Below are 19,348 nucleotides of genomic sequence, written 5' to 3'. Positions count from 1 at the left end.
CATGACTGGGGCAATCTGCGTTGTGCTGGGTTATGTTGGACCTTTTGGTTGCAGGTTAGGCTTGGAAAGTGTTGCATTGTTTGTTGGGCTGTCACTTTCTTGTAAGTTACTGTGTTTTTGTTTCTTATTAAATATCTGTTAATGTAGACGAACCTTTGTGATATATTTTTATATTTGGTTTAAGACAACACCTGGAAATACCTCTTTATCTTCCTTACTTGTAGGAGGAGGCAAGGTCATGCAGGGCGATGCTACATGTAAGACAGGCTGACTCTTCACGGGATAAGGCGGCTGCGGTGCGTCTGGGTATGTTTGTGTGTATGTGGGTATGTATGTGTCTAAGTATGTTACTGTGTGTCTGCCTGGGTATGCTAGCGTGTGTCTGAGTATTTTAGTGCGTGTCTGCCTGGATATTTTTTGCATGTGTATCTATGTCTATCTGGGTATGTATGTTAGTGTATGCCTGGGTATGTATGTGTGCCTATCTGGTTATGCGTATGTGTCTGCCTGGGTATGTTTGTGTGTGTCTGCCTGTGTAAGTATGTTAGCGTCTGTGTAGGTATGAACTGTATGCTGGTGTCTGTCTGGGTATGTATATATGTGTCTGCCTGGGTACGTTAGTGTCTGTCTGGACATGTTAGCATGTGAACATGTGTTTTTGTCTGGATATGTTAGTAAATGTGTGTGGGGATATGTTATTCTGACTGTCCTGGTATTTTAGTATGTGAACATGTGGTATGTTAATATGTGTATCTAGGTATGTTAGTGAAAGTGTGTGTATGTTGGTGTGTAATGTGTCTTTATTTAGGCATGTTAGTATATGTGTGTGTGGTTGTGTTTGAGCATCTATATATGTTTGTGTGGTTGTCTGTGTGTGTATTATAGTTTGCGTGAATGTGTGTTAGTGTTGAGTGCATGTGTGTGTTAGTGCTTAGTGTCTAATTGTGTTGGTGTAAGTGTCTGTGTGTGCTTCTGGATGTGTGTCAGGGTGTGTGTTAGTATCCCCTGTGCCCCTCTGGAGGTCAGGCTTTGCATCCACCCCTGGCTCAGCAGTGAAGCCGCACACACCACAAGAGCAGTGAGACTGAAGCTTCACTCTCCCACCACAGGTCCTCAACAGGAAAAGTGGTTGAGGGAATGGGAGATAAGGGAGATTTAGTATGAAACTAGACAGATAAAGATAATGAGACAAAGAAATGAGAGGGATAGAGAGAAAAGGGAGATACTGAGAAAAAAGGAGAGCTAGCGAAAAAGGGGGATATAGTGAGAAAGGGGTAATGAGAAAAAAGTGATGGGAGGAATATAATGAATGAGAGATAAGAAAAGAAAGGGTAGAGATAATGAATAGGGGAGAAGGAGGAGAATTTGGAAAAAGTGTGAAAAAAAGGAAGAGGAGAGACAGAGAGAGAGAGATGAGAGGTACAGAAAGAAGAGAGCTAAAGAGAAAAATGGGAGATAATTGTAATTAATAATTATAGACCAGGAGAAGGTGAATAGTTAATGAGAAAAGGGAGAGATAGAGTGGGAGAGTTGAGATAAAGAAAAAGAGCAGAGCTGAAGAGAAAGGAAGGAAGGATCAAAGAAAGGGGAGATAAAAGAGAAAGGGGTGAGGTAGGGAGAAAAGAGAGAGAGAATGAGGAGGGATAAAAAGAATGCACAGGAGTGATAAACAGAAAGAGGAGGAGACATAAACCTAAAGGGGAGAGATAAGGAAAGGGAGTGAGGTAGAGGAGGAGAAGTAAAGAGAAAGAGGAGGAGAAATCAAGAGAAAAGGGAGAAAAGGAAAAGAGAGAAATGAGTAGAGATAGTCAAGGAGGCTGCAAGGTAGTGGGTCCGCTTGTTACCTTGTAGCCTCCTCGACTGTGTGGCTGACTGCGCTGCATACTGCCGTTTATGACCTCTTGAGGCAGTTCCTCTGTGTCTCCATGTGGCTGTTCTCCATTAGGAGACGTTGGTGTTCAATGTCATCTCCTCTCCACTTCTGTGGTAATGGGATACTGCAGGCTTTAATTTCATAATCCTGTAATTGACTGGTCCTCCTGAGACATTACAGCCTGGCTGTCACAAACCTCAGCGCTCCTCTTCACCAGAGTACCCATTTCTAGCAGTTACCTGGCCATGTTCACTGCCAGCTGCTCAAACCACCTCTGCTGTATCATCACTCTGTTTGTCCACATCTAAACACGCGTGGGCGCTATCCAAGTCACCTTTATTGCATCCCCAGTGGATGCGACGCTGCGTACCTCAGTATGATGTCACAAAGAGGCGTGGCTTAAAGGGGGGATTGCTTGAAGGGGGCATGGCTTAACGGGCAGCAGATTTAAAAGCCAGCTTTGAGCCTTTGCTCATTACTCAGTTGTTTTGATTCTTTAGAGCTGCTGTGCTGTGCTACCTAGTGTTCCCTGCTGTTGCTGTCTCCAGATTGTCTAACCTTCCTGCTGCTTCTCTGGTATCCTGACCCTGGCTTTGTAACTTGACTTTGCTGTTTGCTGGTATCCTGATTTTGGCTCATCTACTCGCTGACCCGTCTTCAGTAACCCTGACCTCGGCCTCCATTTTGACCACTCTCTATCCTGCATCCAGACGCCTCACCAGTACTATCCTAACACTGGCGTCGCACAACTTGTATACAATATCACCCACGCACACCGGTGGTGGCCTCTTTTGAAGCCACAAGTTTACTCTCACAATACCAGGAATAAGTAGATGTATTCAATAAGAAAGAGGCGGACACTCTACCTCTCCACTCTGCCTCTGATTGCCCTATAGACTTGCTACAGTGCTCAGAACCCCCCTGTGTCACCGTCTGAGACTGAAGCTATGAATTTATACATCCAAAATAATTTACAAAATAGATTCATTTGTCGCTCTACCTCTCCTGCGGGGGACAGATTCTTTTTTGTTGCCAAGAAGGATGGTGGTCTCATACGTTGTATAGACTACAGAGGACTCAATCATATTACCATTATGAACACCTATCCCCTCCTTATGATTTCTGAGTTATTCAATAGACTAAAAGGGTTGGACCTACTGGGTGTTTACAACCTCGTACGCATGCGCCAAGTGGATGAGAGGAAGACATAACACCCGTTATGGCCATTCTGAGCATACGGTCATGCCGTTTGGACTATGCAATGCTCCAGCTGTCTTCCAGGACATTAGTTTGGTTATTGTACACCTCTATGACATTTTGATCCGCTCTCCTAACTTACTAACCCATCAGAAACATATTTAAAAGGTCCTATTTTAATTACTGAAAAACAGACTCTATGCCAAGCTAGAAAAATGTGAGTTTGAAGTAACATACCAGTTGGGGTATGTAATCAACAGGACTGGTTTTGAAATGGATCCATTCAAACTTCAAGCCGTTCTTCAATGGCCTCAACCCCAAAGCCTAAGGTAGTAGCACATATGACATAGTAGCACATATGACATATGACTAAAAAGGGTGCCGACTGTTATAATTGGCCACCAGATGACAAATTAGATAAACTGTTTGCCTCAGCCTGCTATTAATGTACTCTGATCTATTGCAGCCATTAGTATTAGAAGTAGATGCATCCACTGGGCAGGGGCTGTGTTATCCCCATGTAAGATGTATGACAGGTTTCTTTTCAAAGAAATTTACTCTAGCGGAAAGAAATTATGACATTGGCAAGCAAAAATTACTCACTGTCATTCTAGCCCTAAGAAAATGACAACATCTATTAGAATGCTCTCATATCCCTGTTACTATACTGACCGACCACAACAACCTCCAGTATATTAGTGACGCCAAATGACTCACACCAAGCTCTTTGGGCCCTCCTCATGTCCCTGTTTAATTACATTATTTCATATCTTTTGTGATCCAAGAATACCAAGGATGACGCCATATCCCGCATGCACTGCATATCAAGAATCCATAGTGCCCACTAACCGCATCATCTCTGCTCTTTCTACTACCATTTTATCTCCCCTTCCCCAATGCATCCAAGCCCAATTCTCCGCCCTAACCAGCATCCCCACAGGGAGACTATATGTACATTCCAACATATACAACTCATCTTACACCACTCCTCCAAGGTTGCAGGACATTTCGGGATTAGATGTACCATGTATTCTGTGGGGCGACACTTCTGGCGTCCTTCATGGAAAAGGGACATCCCAGACTTCATCAAGGCTTGTCATGTATGTACCACTGTTTAAACACCTTGAACACCTCCATCTGGCCTGCTCTTACCACTCCCTGTACCCAGTCGACCCTGGACTCATATAGCTATGGATTTCATTCGAGATCTTCCACCATCATATCACTTCACCACCATCCTGTCATCGATCATTTCTCAGAGACGGTTCATTTTGTGCCGCTACATAAACTACCCACTGCCAAAGAACTTGCCAACATCTTTGTGAAAGAGATTGTGCAGATTCATGAGTTCATGAGTGGCACTGACACGGCTTGCTGACTGCACTCCTGGTTCTGATTTTGGCTCTGAATCGCTCTCCTGGTACGACCTGGCTTGTTGACTATGCAACTGCTCCTCTTCTCTGTTCCTGGATTTCCTGGTCCGCTCCGCCCTTCGGGATCCAACTCCTTCTGACATTACAGTGGGCAGTTTATCCACTGATTTTGGAGATCATTCTGTAAACAGATAGGTGTCACTCTGTGCTTTTCTACTGCATACCACCTACAGATTAACGGAGCTGCCAATGTGCCAATCAAAGACTAAAAATAGCTGCTCGTCTTTGTTAACCCCATTGTGACAATGGCTGATTTTATTTTTTGTACCCTTCATTATAATGGCTTCATTTCTGCGGTGCTCAAGTTTAGCTGTTATTTTCTTCTTTCTCAATTACTGTACCCACACAAGTTATATGAGATTGTTTTTTGGGGCAAGAAGGGCATTCTTTAGATACCATTATTTTGATTGTATCATATAAATTACTATAAAAAAGTATAAAATATTGTGGGAAAAAATCAGAAAAGGGGCCTTTTCTGACATTTATTTGAAAACATCTTTTACTCGTCTACAAAAGCCAATTAAAAACCTGCTAAATAGATTGTAATATTTGTCCTGAGTTTAGAAATACCCAATGTTTTATGTGTTTTTGCTTTTTTGCACATTATAGGGCAATACATTTACAAAGACATATTTCAAGCCAGCCACATCAATTATCCCTCATCAAACCATATATATTTGAAAACTAGACACCCCAGAGCATTTTAAATACTGGTAGTTTAACTTTCCAGGCACTAATTCTTCCACCAGCTGTAGTCAAAGTTTGTGATAGTATGTTCTTGCGTTTTTTTCCCGCACACATTTTATGTGTTCAGTAAAATCTCCTCAGTAGAGTGATACCACCCATGCATGGATTTGTTGGGTTGTTTGGGGACTAAAAGGCCACATTTGGGAGGTGTGGATTTTTCAGATTGAAATGTTGACATATTGAAAATTCTGCCCCCATGTCCAATTTGGGAGATCTTTGAATCTGGACAATTCAATTTACCCCCTTAAATCAGATATTTTTTAAAACTAGACACCCCATGGGCAATTAAGATGGCAATATATGCCAAACTCTTTCCATGTGGAGATATAGTGCCAATTTTATGATTTGCTCATAGTTTTTTAACTAGTTTTTTTTTTTTTAACTCACATTGTGATTAGTAAGCTGGGCTCCATTGACGTGCATGGTGGAACCCAGAGAGGGTCTGGAGAGACTTTCTTAAGAACTTTCAAAATCCCTCGCGGTGACACTTGTGACTGCTCTCCGGAGTGGTCAATGTATGTCCTAGAGTGGGTTTTCGGTGTTGCTTAATGCCTCACTATTGAGGCATTTCAGTGATACCATTTAAGCTTAGGAGGCGAGTGTTCAACCATACATGTACTGCATTCAAACATGCAAGTCAATGGAGTACAGCTTACTAAACATAATGCGATTAGTGAAATAATAATAATAAAAAAACTAGCTTAACAAATATGAGCAAGTCTTAAAATTAGCTCTATATCTCAACAAAATCCTCACATGGAAAGAGTTAAAACATTGCCATTTAAAATGCCCATGGGGTCTCCAGTTTTTAAAAAAATATAATTTGATGGGAATCTTGACAATTCCCTAGAGGTAAAGTAAAAAAAAAATCTAGACCTTTAGTAACCTGTCCCTTCTGTGCTTTTGTAAATGATTAAATAAAGTCGGAATTAGTTATTTGTACCTCCTAGAAATGTAAACAATACAACAATGTATGCTGACCAGCACAAGACCTGGACACTGAATAAATGGACATATTACACAATTAAACAAAATAACCAGTTAACGTCAGCTATGAACTTGCAACATAACCTGCCTTTTTTCCTCTTAACTTTGGTAATGATTGATTAATTTAGGAACAGTGCTTTGGGAGGCTATGTGTACATAAGTCACTATAAGCTTGCTTGGTGAGTGAATTCTCTGAACCTCCTTCTTGTGGGATGGTAATTATTTGCATATCTCTCATAACATAAGGAGACTGTGGGGCTGCCAATAGCAGAACCCAACTCCTCCTTGCATGAAGGAAACCCTCCTAGGCATCACAGCTTCTAAACCATTAATCAAACTCCACTGAAGGCTTGTGCTTCTGCTCTATCAAATAACTTTGGAAGAATACTTTTATTGCCATTCAAATTAAGGTGAAGTTTGGAAGAAAAAACATGAGAAGTGGAGAAGCCCTTTTATTGTTTGTTTGGATGCACTGTCTCCTTACCTTCTGCGGAGTTTTGGCTTCTAGTGACCTGCCTGCTATAAGTAAGTTTATTCGCAAAAGCATGTGCAGAATGTATCAGGCGTGTAACTCAAGAGTATGAAATCTGGAAGATTTTTTTTTTAACTGAAACTCCAATTTATTTACTTTAGTGTAAAATTAATTACCCAGAGAGCTGTATTTCAGATATTTCTTACAATGTTTGTTTTGTGCAATTTACTCTGAATTCCACACATTTCTTTAAGACTCGTCATTAAAATGTATTTATAACGATACATTTGACGTTTCTTATAAGACATTAATGTATACAGTATGCACAGACTTTGGAAAAAACTTTTAATTTCGACAAAACAGTTCTCTTCGTTTGTTTCTTGTGAGTTGTATTTCCAAAGCTTGAAACGTGGACAGATAATCACTAGATTGTCTGCATCACAGTAGCACATTTCCTGTGATTTTCATATCATAAAGATAATTTATTTAAGATGCCTGATTCACTGTCTTGGAGTGCATTGCATAGTCTTTCTAGGAATAGCGTACATACCCAGGCATTGATGCACAATTATAACGTACAAGGTGAAAGTATTACTCCAGTTTTTAAAGAATCAAACAATATACTCTTCCTTTCATATTAATGGAAAACATTTGTATTAAGGTAAAGTAAATAGAAAACAAAAACAAATATTTGGTGTTGACCTGGGGAAATCACAGTCCTGGAAAGAGGTAATTTAACCTCTTCAGTGCCTGGCAGGGATGCATCACTTTACTGAAACAAGAACATTTTTCACTAAAATGTACCTATGGTGCCCAGATTGGATTTTATTTCTTTGATTAACATGCTATTTGCGCCGAGTAAAACCTCAAATATTAAATCCCACAAGAAAGTGTGAATGTTTGTTGCAAACTTTCTACAAGAAAATGTAAAGGTTTTTTTTTTTTTTAAATATATATATACACCCTAATTAACATATGCAAAGTACAAAGAAATTATTTGAAAGCAGTTTTGTTACAGAGTTGCTTTGGCCGGTAACTGGCTTTGCTTTTAAGACATGTAATTCTGAATCCTGAAGTGCGTGTATTAAGTGATGAATTGTGAAAACCGGTTTTGAATTTGGTTTGACCAATTGTTACCTTACTACAGCTAAGCAGCATGAGAACGCTTTTATCCTGATTCAAGGTCATTGTAACCCCACCTACCTCACCCACCCCCTTTTCTGACTTGCTGATTGGCTGATTGCTAGAACAGCCTGAGTGGGCTAGTCCAGAAATCCCAGAAAACGCTTGGCTCTTAGCTGCTATTGTGACATGTGCAGCTCTTAACACAGTTGTTCTGGTTGGAAACTATCCCAGATCTATACTCTGGAGACTATTTATCTTTTTTTTTTTTTAAGTTTGCAAACATTGAGATTTCTAGAACTTATATCTCTGGGTTAGAGCGTGGGTGTTAGTTCTTGGCAAACAATATCTCATTGGCAATCTGTGGAAAATATTTGCTGCCAGAAAGGCACTATATAAGATAAATGTAATCATGTCAGATGCATTTTTAGGAAATTATCGTAACTAGATATATTACAAGAACTGCAAATCAACCTCTAAAAGCACATGCATTTTTGTAGAAGTTATTTTAACTCTTTAGGTGTCAGCATACAAATGGTAATTATTAACTGTTATTATATCCTATAAACAAAAAGTAGAATTATATAATGGCCAGCATCCTATCTGTAACCTAAAATATGAGAATGTGAAATGTAAACCATTATAAACATTACAGACTAAATGCTTTCTTTGCCTTATCTAATATTGCAAACAGCATTCCAACAACATTCAATATATATAATCTCCTTATCGACAAGAAGAAATACACAAGAAAACTATAAACTCACAGGAACTAATATAAATGATAATACATCTTAAAATCCGTAGCTTCCATAGCTGTTGTCATTGCATTATTTCTCGTAAAACATACTGATTTCTCAGATTTGCTATTTCCTTAATATTTAATTTGTTACACGTAAGTGCATGTTACATATCTTTGATATTGCAAATATTTTAGATTATAATTACTAGATGGGTGGTGAACCACTTTGCAGTATTCACTAAATTACAGGCATACCCCACATTCACTTTAAGGACATAGTTGTAGCACAGTCATTCCCCTCTTCATGTACGCTCACTTTGCAAAAACAGAGATATAACAGTATGGAACTAGCACATCAGTTCGTCTTTCGAGCGCGCCTTCTGTCTCTTGAGCGGTTTGCGTTTTGTGATTGCAGTGCAGAATATGCACCAATAAGTGAAAAAAGCTAGTGCTTCACTTTAACCCCTTAATGACAACGCCCGTACATGTACAGGCTCAAAATGCATTGTTTTCAATGGGTTTAGGGACCGCCCATTGTCCTTAAGGGGTTAAGTACATTTTCATTTTACATACATACATGTTCTGGACCCCTTTCTGTATGTTAATGTGTGGTATGCCTGTAAAGGGTATCTTTTTGTTGCCAAGGGAACAGAAAAGCAATATATTATGTTATTACAATAGCTTAATGGCTCTTTGGTTTTCCTCACCTTGTTTGTCATTGTACATTGTCATTATTATACATTCCCTCTTCACATTGTCTTCCATATCATTTTTTTTAACACAGAAGCCATGGCACTTATAGTTAAGGCTTTGTGTTTTTTTTTTTGTTTTTTTTTTTTGTAGTTTCCGATTGCTTAACTCGGCAATTCTTAAATACTGTCAACAGAGAACTATTCCACTGTGAACTAAAATAACTAGATGTTCCTGGAAAGTAACCCAGCCAAATCAAATGCTGGGAAAATTCCTATCCCCTGGAACTGTTCACGCCTGACAATCGTAGCGTGCTTCACAAGTAATGAAAGAATTGAAAATTGGAACAACAATAGCTATAAATAAAGCTGTGTTTAAAGTACATCCAAAAATGTACTTGTATCATGTAAATTATATATTGATAGAAATATAATTCTAAGACCTTAGTTGAAACTATTGATCAAAGCTGATAAATAATAATTTAAGTTTATACAGAATTTTTCAGAATATATTACTCACTCAGTTACATATTCAATCAAACTATTGAGGGACAAACCCAAATATTTGAGAAGAAAACAAACTTTTAAGAGTAGTCTTGTCACCATATCAACCTATGGATGGTTCCGTCAGTTGCTATGGTAATAAAACCACTCGCAAAATATTACTCTATCATTGTATTCCAATGATTTGGATGACCCTCTAATGCCCCTACTCTTTGCAGTCTAGATGCCAGCATATGATACATATGCTGGATTCAGTTATGGTATTTATTCAATGCAAAAGTTAGCCTTTAAATAAGTAAAAATTGCCATTCATCATAATTTTGATTTCCCATATACTAAATAAGCGTATGTGTTAGCACCTAATCACGTTGTACAATTTTTATTACAGGGACTACTGCAGGTAACAGAACTAATTTTAACGATATTGAAAGCAAATTTGCACTTCGAACTCCTGAAGAACTAGAAGAAGATACCTGTTACCTGGTACCTGGACACAAAGAAACCATTGATCAATGCAATTTCAATCACACAAGCAAAACATTTGTTGTTATCCATGGTTGGACGGTAAGACCATCTTTCCATATTTTACTAAAATAACACAATATGCTCTGTGATCAAATATGTTTCAAATATTTTTCTCACCTCCTTATTTACCTTTTCTTTTACACTTTTCTTTACATTATGCCTTACACACGGTATTTTTTGTCTTCTTTATAGCTTACGGGCCTGTATGAGAGTTGGGTTCCAAAGCTTGTAGGTGCACTGTACAAAAGGGAGCCACATTCCAACGTAATTGTTGTAGACTGGTTAGCAAAAGCCCAGCAGCACTACCATATTTCTGCTGGATACACCAAGTCTGTCGGACAACATGTTGCAAGTTTCATTGATTGGTTGGAAGTAAGTATATCTCCTAATATCTCAGGATATAAAAAAGTGCAAATAATTAGATAACCAATTAATGCATGTAAGCCAATCACTCTTTATGGATTGTGGTATGCAAGTCTTTTTTTTGGTAAAATCAGCACATAAAACATTTCCTTTTACACTTTAATGTGATATAAATTCCAGTCACACAACAAGAAACGTATCCTCCAAAGCAGAACAAAATATTGTTTATGAAGATAGATAATACATCCTAATCACCTGCTATTCTGATATCCCAGTGGAATATACGTAACACACATTTGGGTAAATTCGTTTGAGTAGTAATTAATTACATTAACTAATGAGAAAAATAAATATTTCTATATGTTGTTAACAGGAAACCTTTAATTACCCAGTGGACAACATTCATATCTTGGGATACAGTCTTGGTGCACATGCAGCAGGAGTTGCTGGAAGTCTCACGAAGAATAAAGTGAACAGAATAACAGGTGGGTATATGTTTTATTAAATAGGATTGACAAAAAGGAAATGGTGAGCATGAACTGGATTGGAGCTAACAAAACAATATAGAACACCCCTAAACCCATTCTGTATCATAGCACAGTCCTTATAATTATTTTCCAATAGCTGGCTTAATAATATATGTGGGCTGTACTAAGCAAGAAATGTGGTAATGAAAATGTGTAAGGATTAACAGAAAAAATGTGGTCAGTTATAAATTCAGAAATTCACTTATCATGGACAAACTCAGGCCTGGACTGGCCATCAGCCATAACGGTCAAATGTCTGGTAGGCTGGTGCCCTATAGCGTCTACCATTTAGCCTTATTGCAGCTCATGTAACTGATCCAATGCTTTAATTTGCAGGTGCTTTTTGGTAACACACAACTTCATGCTCCAAAAGTGTATACCAGCAAGTCGCTGGATGCATGTTATATATCGACCTCTGGCCTTAAAGCGCCATGATTAATTTTCAGCCCAAGTCTGTTGCTAATCAAGCTCCATACTACTTTGTTGTTATTTGAAAATAACCTGTTTGGTTAAACCTGGTAGAACTCAGGCTCCTGTTGTGTTCTGCTGAAAATTAGCCATTGAAAGCTGGTAGAAAATATTAGTATGTGGCCCACACTCACTTTGTCACTTAACCACTTTTATAGTACAAAAGTGAATACACAAATTTCAGATTTTCATGTATATTTAAACCGCACGTGGTTGTGCCATTTCATTTGAAATAAAGTAATCTCAACAAAATGTCAGAAATATACTTTCCAAAGAAAGTATTCAGGAGCTTTATTACATAAACACAAAGGAAATATACTTTCTCATTTTGCTGGAAACAGAAGTGGAATTTAATCATATTTTAACATATCACAGAAATGTACAAATATGTGTTAGCATGTGAGTGTAAATAAATGTGACAATTACAGACTCAAAAGTGTTTTGTATCCCTATCCCTTTTTGGCGGGCATTTATTGCCTTTTTAAGTTTTATGTTTGAGTATGTATATTTCAAGAAAACCAAAAAAAAATGTATGTTGTATTTTAGCCAGTTTGCTCTGAAGACATATCTGATGGTAGTCAGTAAGGATAATGTCAAAACTTTAAAATTTAGTTTGTTCTTCATTTCTAAGTTAATAGTCCCCTGCAGTATTAATTATCGGAGAGGTGATGATGTAAAAAATCTTTAATATAATGTGTCATATATTCTTCATGATTTTGTAACATCTCATAAATTTGGAATTTAGAATCAGTATAAACAGCATATTTCTATAAACATACTTTAGTACATTAATGTTTAGTGATTATTTAGGTATAATTAAGGTATATATTTTTTTCTGATTATTTAATGTTATGGACATTTTATATTTCCTGTACAGGTTTAGATCCTGCTGGGCCTTCCTTTGAGTATGCAGAAAACTCTGTTACATTGTCGCCTGATGATGCAGAATTTGTTGATGTCTTACACACTTACACTAGGGGATCCCCTGACCGCAGCATAGGGATACAGAAACCTGTTGGGCATGTCGACATATATCCAAATGGGGGAATCTTTCAGCCAGGTTGCAATTTTGGGGATACTCTTCGTCTCATTGCAACAAGTGGATTTTATGGTAATTGGATTACTATGTATGGAAAAACGACATTGACAAAGTTATTTTTCTATGTTGGTCAAATAAAAGTAGCAACTTTTTTTAGAGACTAAATACTCTCTGGTGTATGTGAATCTAAAGTCTGGTAGCAACATATTGAATCTTTCTGAATCTTGCCCTCAGCATACTAAATGTACATTTTTCTATCACAGTGTAAACATTGCCTTAATTTATTGTTTCTGTAAATACCCAAGTGGCCCAGTAAAAAATATATAAAATATGGGCATGGTTTAGCGCCTCTTGTAGCTTAGACTGCTACCTACCCATCCCTAAGGCTGGGTAAACACCAAATGACTGATTGCAATTAAGATGTTAGGGGAGCATGGTACCTTGTTAGCCATGGAAATGACTTTTGTTAGACGTTTAACCCCTTAATGACAAAGCCCGTACATGTACGGGCTCAAAATGCATTGTTTTCAATGGGTTTAGGGACCGCCCATTGTCCTTAAGGGGTTAACATTTCTCATTACACAAGCATTGTTTTATTTTTTGTAGTATGTATTATAATTAGAATACTTATGCAAAGGTTTGGTTTTCCAGATATGGACCAGATAGTTAAATGCTCTCACGAACGTGCCATTCATCTTTTCATTGACTCGCTGCTTTATGAAGAAAAACCAAGCATGGCCTATCGCTGCAACTCAAAGGAAGCCTTTGAAAAAGGACTGTGTTTGAGCTGTAGAAAAAATCGATGTAATACACTTGGTTATCAGGTGAATAAAGTACGTGGGAAGAGAAGCAACAAGATGTATTTGAAGACAACAGCACAGATGCCTTTCAAAGGTATGAATACAAACATTGTCATACTTATCCTTGTTCACAACATTAAAAGGAAGCATTTCACAAAAATAAAGTTTAAACAATTACACTTACTTGAAATGTTCTTATGGGCACTTCTTTATTGATTTATATAGTGCCATCATATCATGCAGAACTGTATAACAGGCAATCAGGACATAACAAGCAGTACACATAACAATATGGACTTACTGAAACATTTTGTTATAGTAAGTTATAGGCAGTTAGATTCCACTGCCAATACCTTCTCCCATCTTCCCCTCCTTAGACCAATATCGAAAAAGCTGATGATCAATCTAGGTGGATGTAGTAGCACAGAACTGCTCCATGGTTCTGAAGGCCAGGTAGTCAGATAACAGGGTAGATAAAGTGTGTACAGTCTGAAAAGGTTTTTCAGCACCAGAAACGTGAGGAAGGCATAGATCAAGTGACCTTGATCTATGCCTAAGATGCAGAGCTGGTAGGGGCAACAAAGACTTATTTCTACAAGGAGACAGAAACTGAGGACCCTATAGAGATTAGTAACATCAAATGCTGACACAGGTATTGCTTTATCATTTATTCCTCAGAGACAAGCCTAGGGAATAACTGCTGTTATGTACAGCTGCATACTTCACAAACAGTTTTTGTTTTCTTTCCTAACCTACCAAATGGAATTTTGTAAGTACAGTTTGTACCTGATTATCACTGCACTGACACTTCAAAGCACTTCTGCTTAATCACCAGTGATATGGTGTTACGTGTTTGTTTGAATTCAACAAACCGAAGACATTAAAATTTCATCTTCTCTTATCGTATAGGGAACTAGTACAGGGAATAAATGTAGGCTCTCATAACTAAACAGAAAACTCAATTTAGTGATATTAATTTTACCTCCCCAGATTTGTAAAGATAATAAAAAATAATTTCAAAACATGGACTGTTCTTATTATAGGCACAGAGTTTTTAATAATTTGATCCATGCATGTGTACGTTAAGCATTCTACATCTCATTTGTTCAGTTTACCTAACCATGTTTCTGCTCCAAGAGCTCATTTTTACTACATTTTTCCATTTATGTAATGCACCTTGTCTGTTGGGTTATATATACACCCTGTCATCATTTGGATGAAATGAACATCTTCCTTATTGCACAGAAATGTTTGTTGGCATCAGATCAATAACATACAATCCTATTTACTTATTCTATGCAGTGCCAGTACCTCTCAGATCTTGAGGCCTACAGAAGTTTCTCCCTTCCTCTAACATGATTTAGACTCGGGTCCAGTTTACCCTGGGATATTTCTTGCTCCACATTTGACTTGTGAAGAGTTTTTGACCTTGATTTCTAGTAAGAGGTCAATGAATATATTTGGATTAACAGACCATTTATATCTCCTGTACACCTAGGACCAGAATAGCTAGGAACTCTCACTTCTGCTAGAACATATATCGCTTCACTTGATATACACACTAAATTGGTATTTAATGTAAGGAGACAAATGAGTACAGGTGTGCATTGATAATATCACTCTTAATTCAGGTTAGAAAATATTTGTTGTATAGTTTGATAGCTACATGCTATGTATGTTTTCCTTAGTAACTTATGAAGCCTGTATTTATAAAGCACGTATTACAATCTTCTTAACTATTTTTCAGTTTTTCACTACCAAGTTAAAGTGCATTTTTTTGGGAAGAAAAACTTGACTGTAACTGACCAGCCCTTGCTTGTTTCCTTGTATGGAACCAGAGGAGAAAGTGAGAACATCGCAATCACGCTGTAAGTCAACAAGTTAATTAGCAAAAACCTGATTTTGATACTGTTGATCAGCAGTAATTTCAAATTATTTCACCAAGTATATAGACGGTAATACTGTCCTGCTGATGAAATGAGAGTATCTCAACAATTCATAGCTGGGCCACATTCAGAAATCAAAATTACTCAATTACTTAAACTCTGGGTAAAGCGTATGCCACATCTTTGGTCTGACGGTGGCATGGTCCTTCAAACACTGCCAATTTTCAGTGGAACATTTCCAAGTGGTGTACATTTTCATGTTTAGTTATATTTTACTTATAAGTTCATTAAAGGTTCTAGGTAGCACAATTTCTACCCCTATGGCTTTTCCCAAGAAAAGTGAAAAACCTAGCTACACTTCAGGGCAACTGCTAAAAGTAGTAAAATTTCAAAGCCATTTTGTATTACTGGAAATCTTCAGATGTCGCTGGCCATGCTCTATAGTCAGCAAACTGTTGCAGAAGTAGTTTTGACCAACAACCATGATTAAACCAAAAATTATAATGACTTTAAAGCAACATTTTATCTTGGACACTTATGACTAATAATTGGCTAATAACTCCTTACTAAAATCTTGAAGAAACCTACTGCTATGGCCACAACTAAAATAAGATATGTAGTTTTGTTCTGTTCTGCTAGTTAACAAAAATAGGTTTTGTAAGTTATGTTTTATGCATTTTTGCATTAAACATAGTCAGGGGTAGTTGAAGTTCATAAAACAAAGATATAAAATTAAATGAAAATATATATATTGATCAAGTACTGTATGATCTAAAGTATTAAGCCGTGCAGATGGTTCCCTTCTAGATAGTCTAATTTGTGTATTTTCATTGTCTAGACCTGAAATTGCTACCAACAAGACATATTCGTTTTTGGTTTACACTGAAGTTGACATAGGCGATCTGCTGAGGTTAACACTAAAATGGAAAAAGGACTCTATCTTCAGCTGGTCAGACTGGTTCACTACTTATTCATACAGCATTCAAAAAGTTCGTGTAAAATCAGGAGAGTTTCAGAAAAAGTAAGTGTTCTAACCACAAAAACATTTAATATGATTGCATAATTGCATCATTGATTGTCATGGAGTATGCTTATAAGGCTTTGTTTAAAATCTAACTAAATATGTTTTACCTTATTGTCTGGTTAACCACAGCTTATTTTTTGAAAATTTTATTAAAATTATTTTAAAATTTGCTAAATGTGTAAAATCTGGCATTTTAATGAGTTGGTTGAATTAATAAGGATTCACTTATTCCATATTACACTTTATGCAGAAGAGTGGTTCTGGTTCAGTTTTAAAAGAGGTCCTATCACCATAGCAACTGCTACAACGTTCCATTCAGTAGGACAGTTACATTGGGCCTCATGTGATAAGACATGTTTTTATAGTTTACAACAAAATAATGTATATTACATAACCCTTAACTGGTTCTTTGTAAAGACAAAGCCCATTGTTTGCTCGGTATGGAATTTGATGTTATTGTTTATGACAAACACAGAATATATTCCCAGAAAAATGCTAATTGTCTTACTGCTACTTTGCAGGCAAGTTTTTTGCTCTGAGGATGGAAATCATGCATCTTTCACAAGAGGACAGGATGCCGCTGTATTTCTGAAATGCAAAGAACACTCTGTTATGAAGAAAAAGATTTGGTAATGGCAAATAACATGACTTTTTTTGGAGAAGGTGGTAGGGTCTTACGTGCAAGAACCAAGAATCGAAACTTTGCCTAAAGAAAATAATAACAGAAATTATCCAGGTGTTAAAACGGGCTTTTTTTTTAAATACTAGTGTAAAAGAATTGCAAAATCTGTTTTTCCATAGGTTTAGTGTTAAATGGGTGGAAAACCAATTGCTTTGAAATGTATTGTCATCATCTGTGACAAAGAAAAAAGCACAGATAGAGCAAACCATACAGAAATGTTATCATCAAAACCTGCAACCATCCCCCAAAGGAATCATATATGCCTTAATCTTCATCTAAATAGGTGATAGAGCATATGGGATAAACCTATTGGTACTTCTCTGTTGTAGGGATTTTCATAATTTTTTCTATTTAAAAATATAAGAATGAAATACAGTTACATTTTAAATTGCATGTTTTTTTTATAGATGTGAAAACACTGTGCACTCCAAAACATCATTCAAGCTCTGAAGAGAAAAAGTGTACGTCTCCCACAACTGGAACTAAAGTCTGCATACGCAATATAATGTACATATATATATTGAGAAATGTTATGTATCAAATTTGAAAATGTGTGTCAAAAATAACATATAATGGGAGACATGTTTTACCAGAGATGCTTACAATATACTGTGGATTGTAAATATTTATTTTGAAGAAAATATTATACAACCAAAAATGTATTATTAACATTATTGAAGAGTTAGCCATATCTGCACTAAGGTTCAATCCACATGCTTTAATATTGGTTGAATCTTCATAAAGGTGACTTGAAAACAACACAGCAATGATATGTACCTGCTGGGATGATGCTCGCACACTGCGCACTATATGATGGTGTGATGGGCACTATAGAATTTCATCCCCATTTATAATTTTCAAGATATGTGACAAATTGTATTCCATAATCACATTTCATAACACAATCTTGTTTGGTTTTATTCAAGGTTCATATTCAAAAAATGACAGCACTGAATGAAACCTGAATATAAACTTTACATTGGCATAAACCGTATATGATGTGTTAACCTTAAACAATGAGCAGTTTTAGGCTGTATAGCTAATTTTAGAAGGGAAAATATAATAAGGGCTGTATATGAACAGATATCTGGGTGCAAACTGGTACATGAGGTAAATCACCATATAAATCATTGAAATATTTCTGCTGATGCCAGACTTTTTTCACATTGCACCTGAATCACCTTGATTTCATTCATTGAAGTTTCCCACCATACTCTTGTCTGTGATTGGTTGTTTTAAACTTTTTAAATACCTCAAACAAAACATTATAAGACACTCAATTCAATAACTACTTGAGACAGGTTGAGTGCATATAATCTGTATTTTACATATATATAGGGCTTTTCATACACTGACAGTCTTTATTTTGGTTACCCTAACACCTAAAGGGTACCTGATACTGTAAATACAAATGTTCCATCACAGTGTTACAATAACTTTTACCTCTGTTGTTTTCTTAATGTGTCCATCTCTCTTAATAAGTAGAAATCAATTATTTTAAATACTACATTGCAATTAGATAAAGCATTTTTGAATCCTAAAAAAAAATTCATCGTATTCATTGTCCTAACAGAATATTTTGCAAATTTAGAAAACTTCCCCACTGGTGCTGCTTATAATTGATGACATCATAAATCTGACTTCATAGCTGCATTGGAAACTAATCATTTTCCATATGATGTTGGGTTAATGAAAAAAATGGAATTTTTCTGAAATTTCCTACTCTACTAGCACGAGGTGCCTTTATAAAACTTAGATTGATGGAAGTGATGGAACTATTCATATTCAATAAACCAGGGGTTTGCAAATAAGTAACACTTCATCTGGTCATAGATTGCAATGTGGTACTTGGTTGGTTAAAGGCCATTACATTTTATACGTTTTTAAACTAATTCCTATAGTCATAGTCCATTTTGGAGTTTCTCCTCCATTTTAAATTATGTCCATTGAGAACAGACCACCACAAAACTCTCCTGTGCAATCAACATGGATGAGTTTTAAACTGTAAAATGAATATTGCTCTAAAGACCATGCCATTAAATGTGTTAACAGAATCCTATAATGCAGTGTTATATTTACATATTTGGTCACAATGTGTTCACTTTAGAAACCAGTTTAAATCTAATGTAGTGTTACACATTATATACTAATTCAGATTAATGTTTTTGGACAATTATGCTTTTACCCCATTAACATACTTGATATACAGAGTTTGGTTATTGTAAACCATAACAAATTCCAAATAAATTTTATGTCATATTTATGGAC

At 36.6% G+C, this 19,348-nt stretch overlaps 1 protein-coding gene across 2 annotated transcripts; it reads left to right on the top strand.

Annotated features, from left to right (window-relative positions):
- Positions 1–6,512: 6,512 nt before the first annotated feature.
- LPL (lipoprotein lipase) lies at positions 6,513–18,516 on the top strand. Of its 2 annotated transcripts, XM_053462986.1 has the most exons (10): positions 6,513–6,762; positions 10,155–10,330; positions 10,484–10,663; positions 11,028–11,139; positions 12,527–12,760; positions 13,340–13,582; positions 15,236–15,356; positions 16,213–16,395; positions 16,920–17,027; positions 17,488–18,516. In XM_053462986.1, coding segments are annotated over exons 1-10 (1,452 nt in total). In that variant the 5' UTR covers positions 6,513–6,668; the 3' UTR covers positions 17,489–18,516. The 2 variants fall into 2 exon arrangements, with proteins under 2 accessions (XP_053318961.1, XP_053318967.1); XM_053462992.1 differs by lacking the exon at positions 17,488–18,516 and having other exon boundaries at positions 16,213–16,401; positions 16,925–17,027.
- Positions 18,517–19,348: the final 832 nt, after the last annotated feature.

The sequence above is a fragment of the Spea bombifrons genome, chromosome 1, assembly GCF_027358695.1.
Source record: "Spea bombifrons isolate aSpeBom1 chromosome 1, aSpeBom1.2.pri, whole genome shotgun sequence".
Classification (NCBI taxonomy): domain Eukaryota; kingdom Metazoa; phylum Chordata; class Amphibia; order Anura; family Pelobatidae; genus Spea; species Spea bombifrons.
Note: the sequence above shows the minus strand (reverse complement) of the source record. Positions and strands in the feature narration are given on the sequence as shown.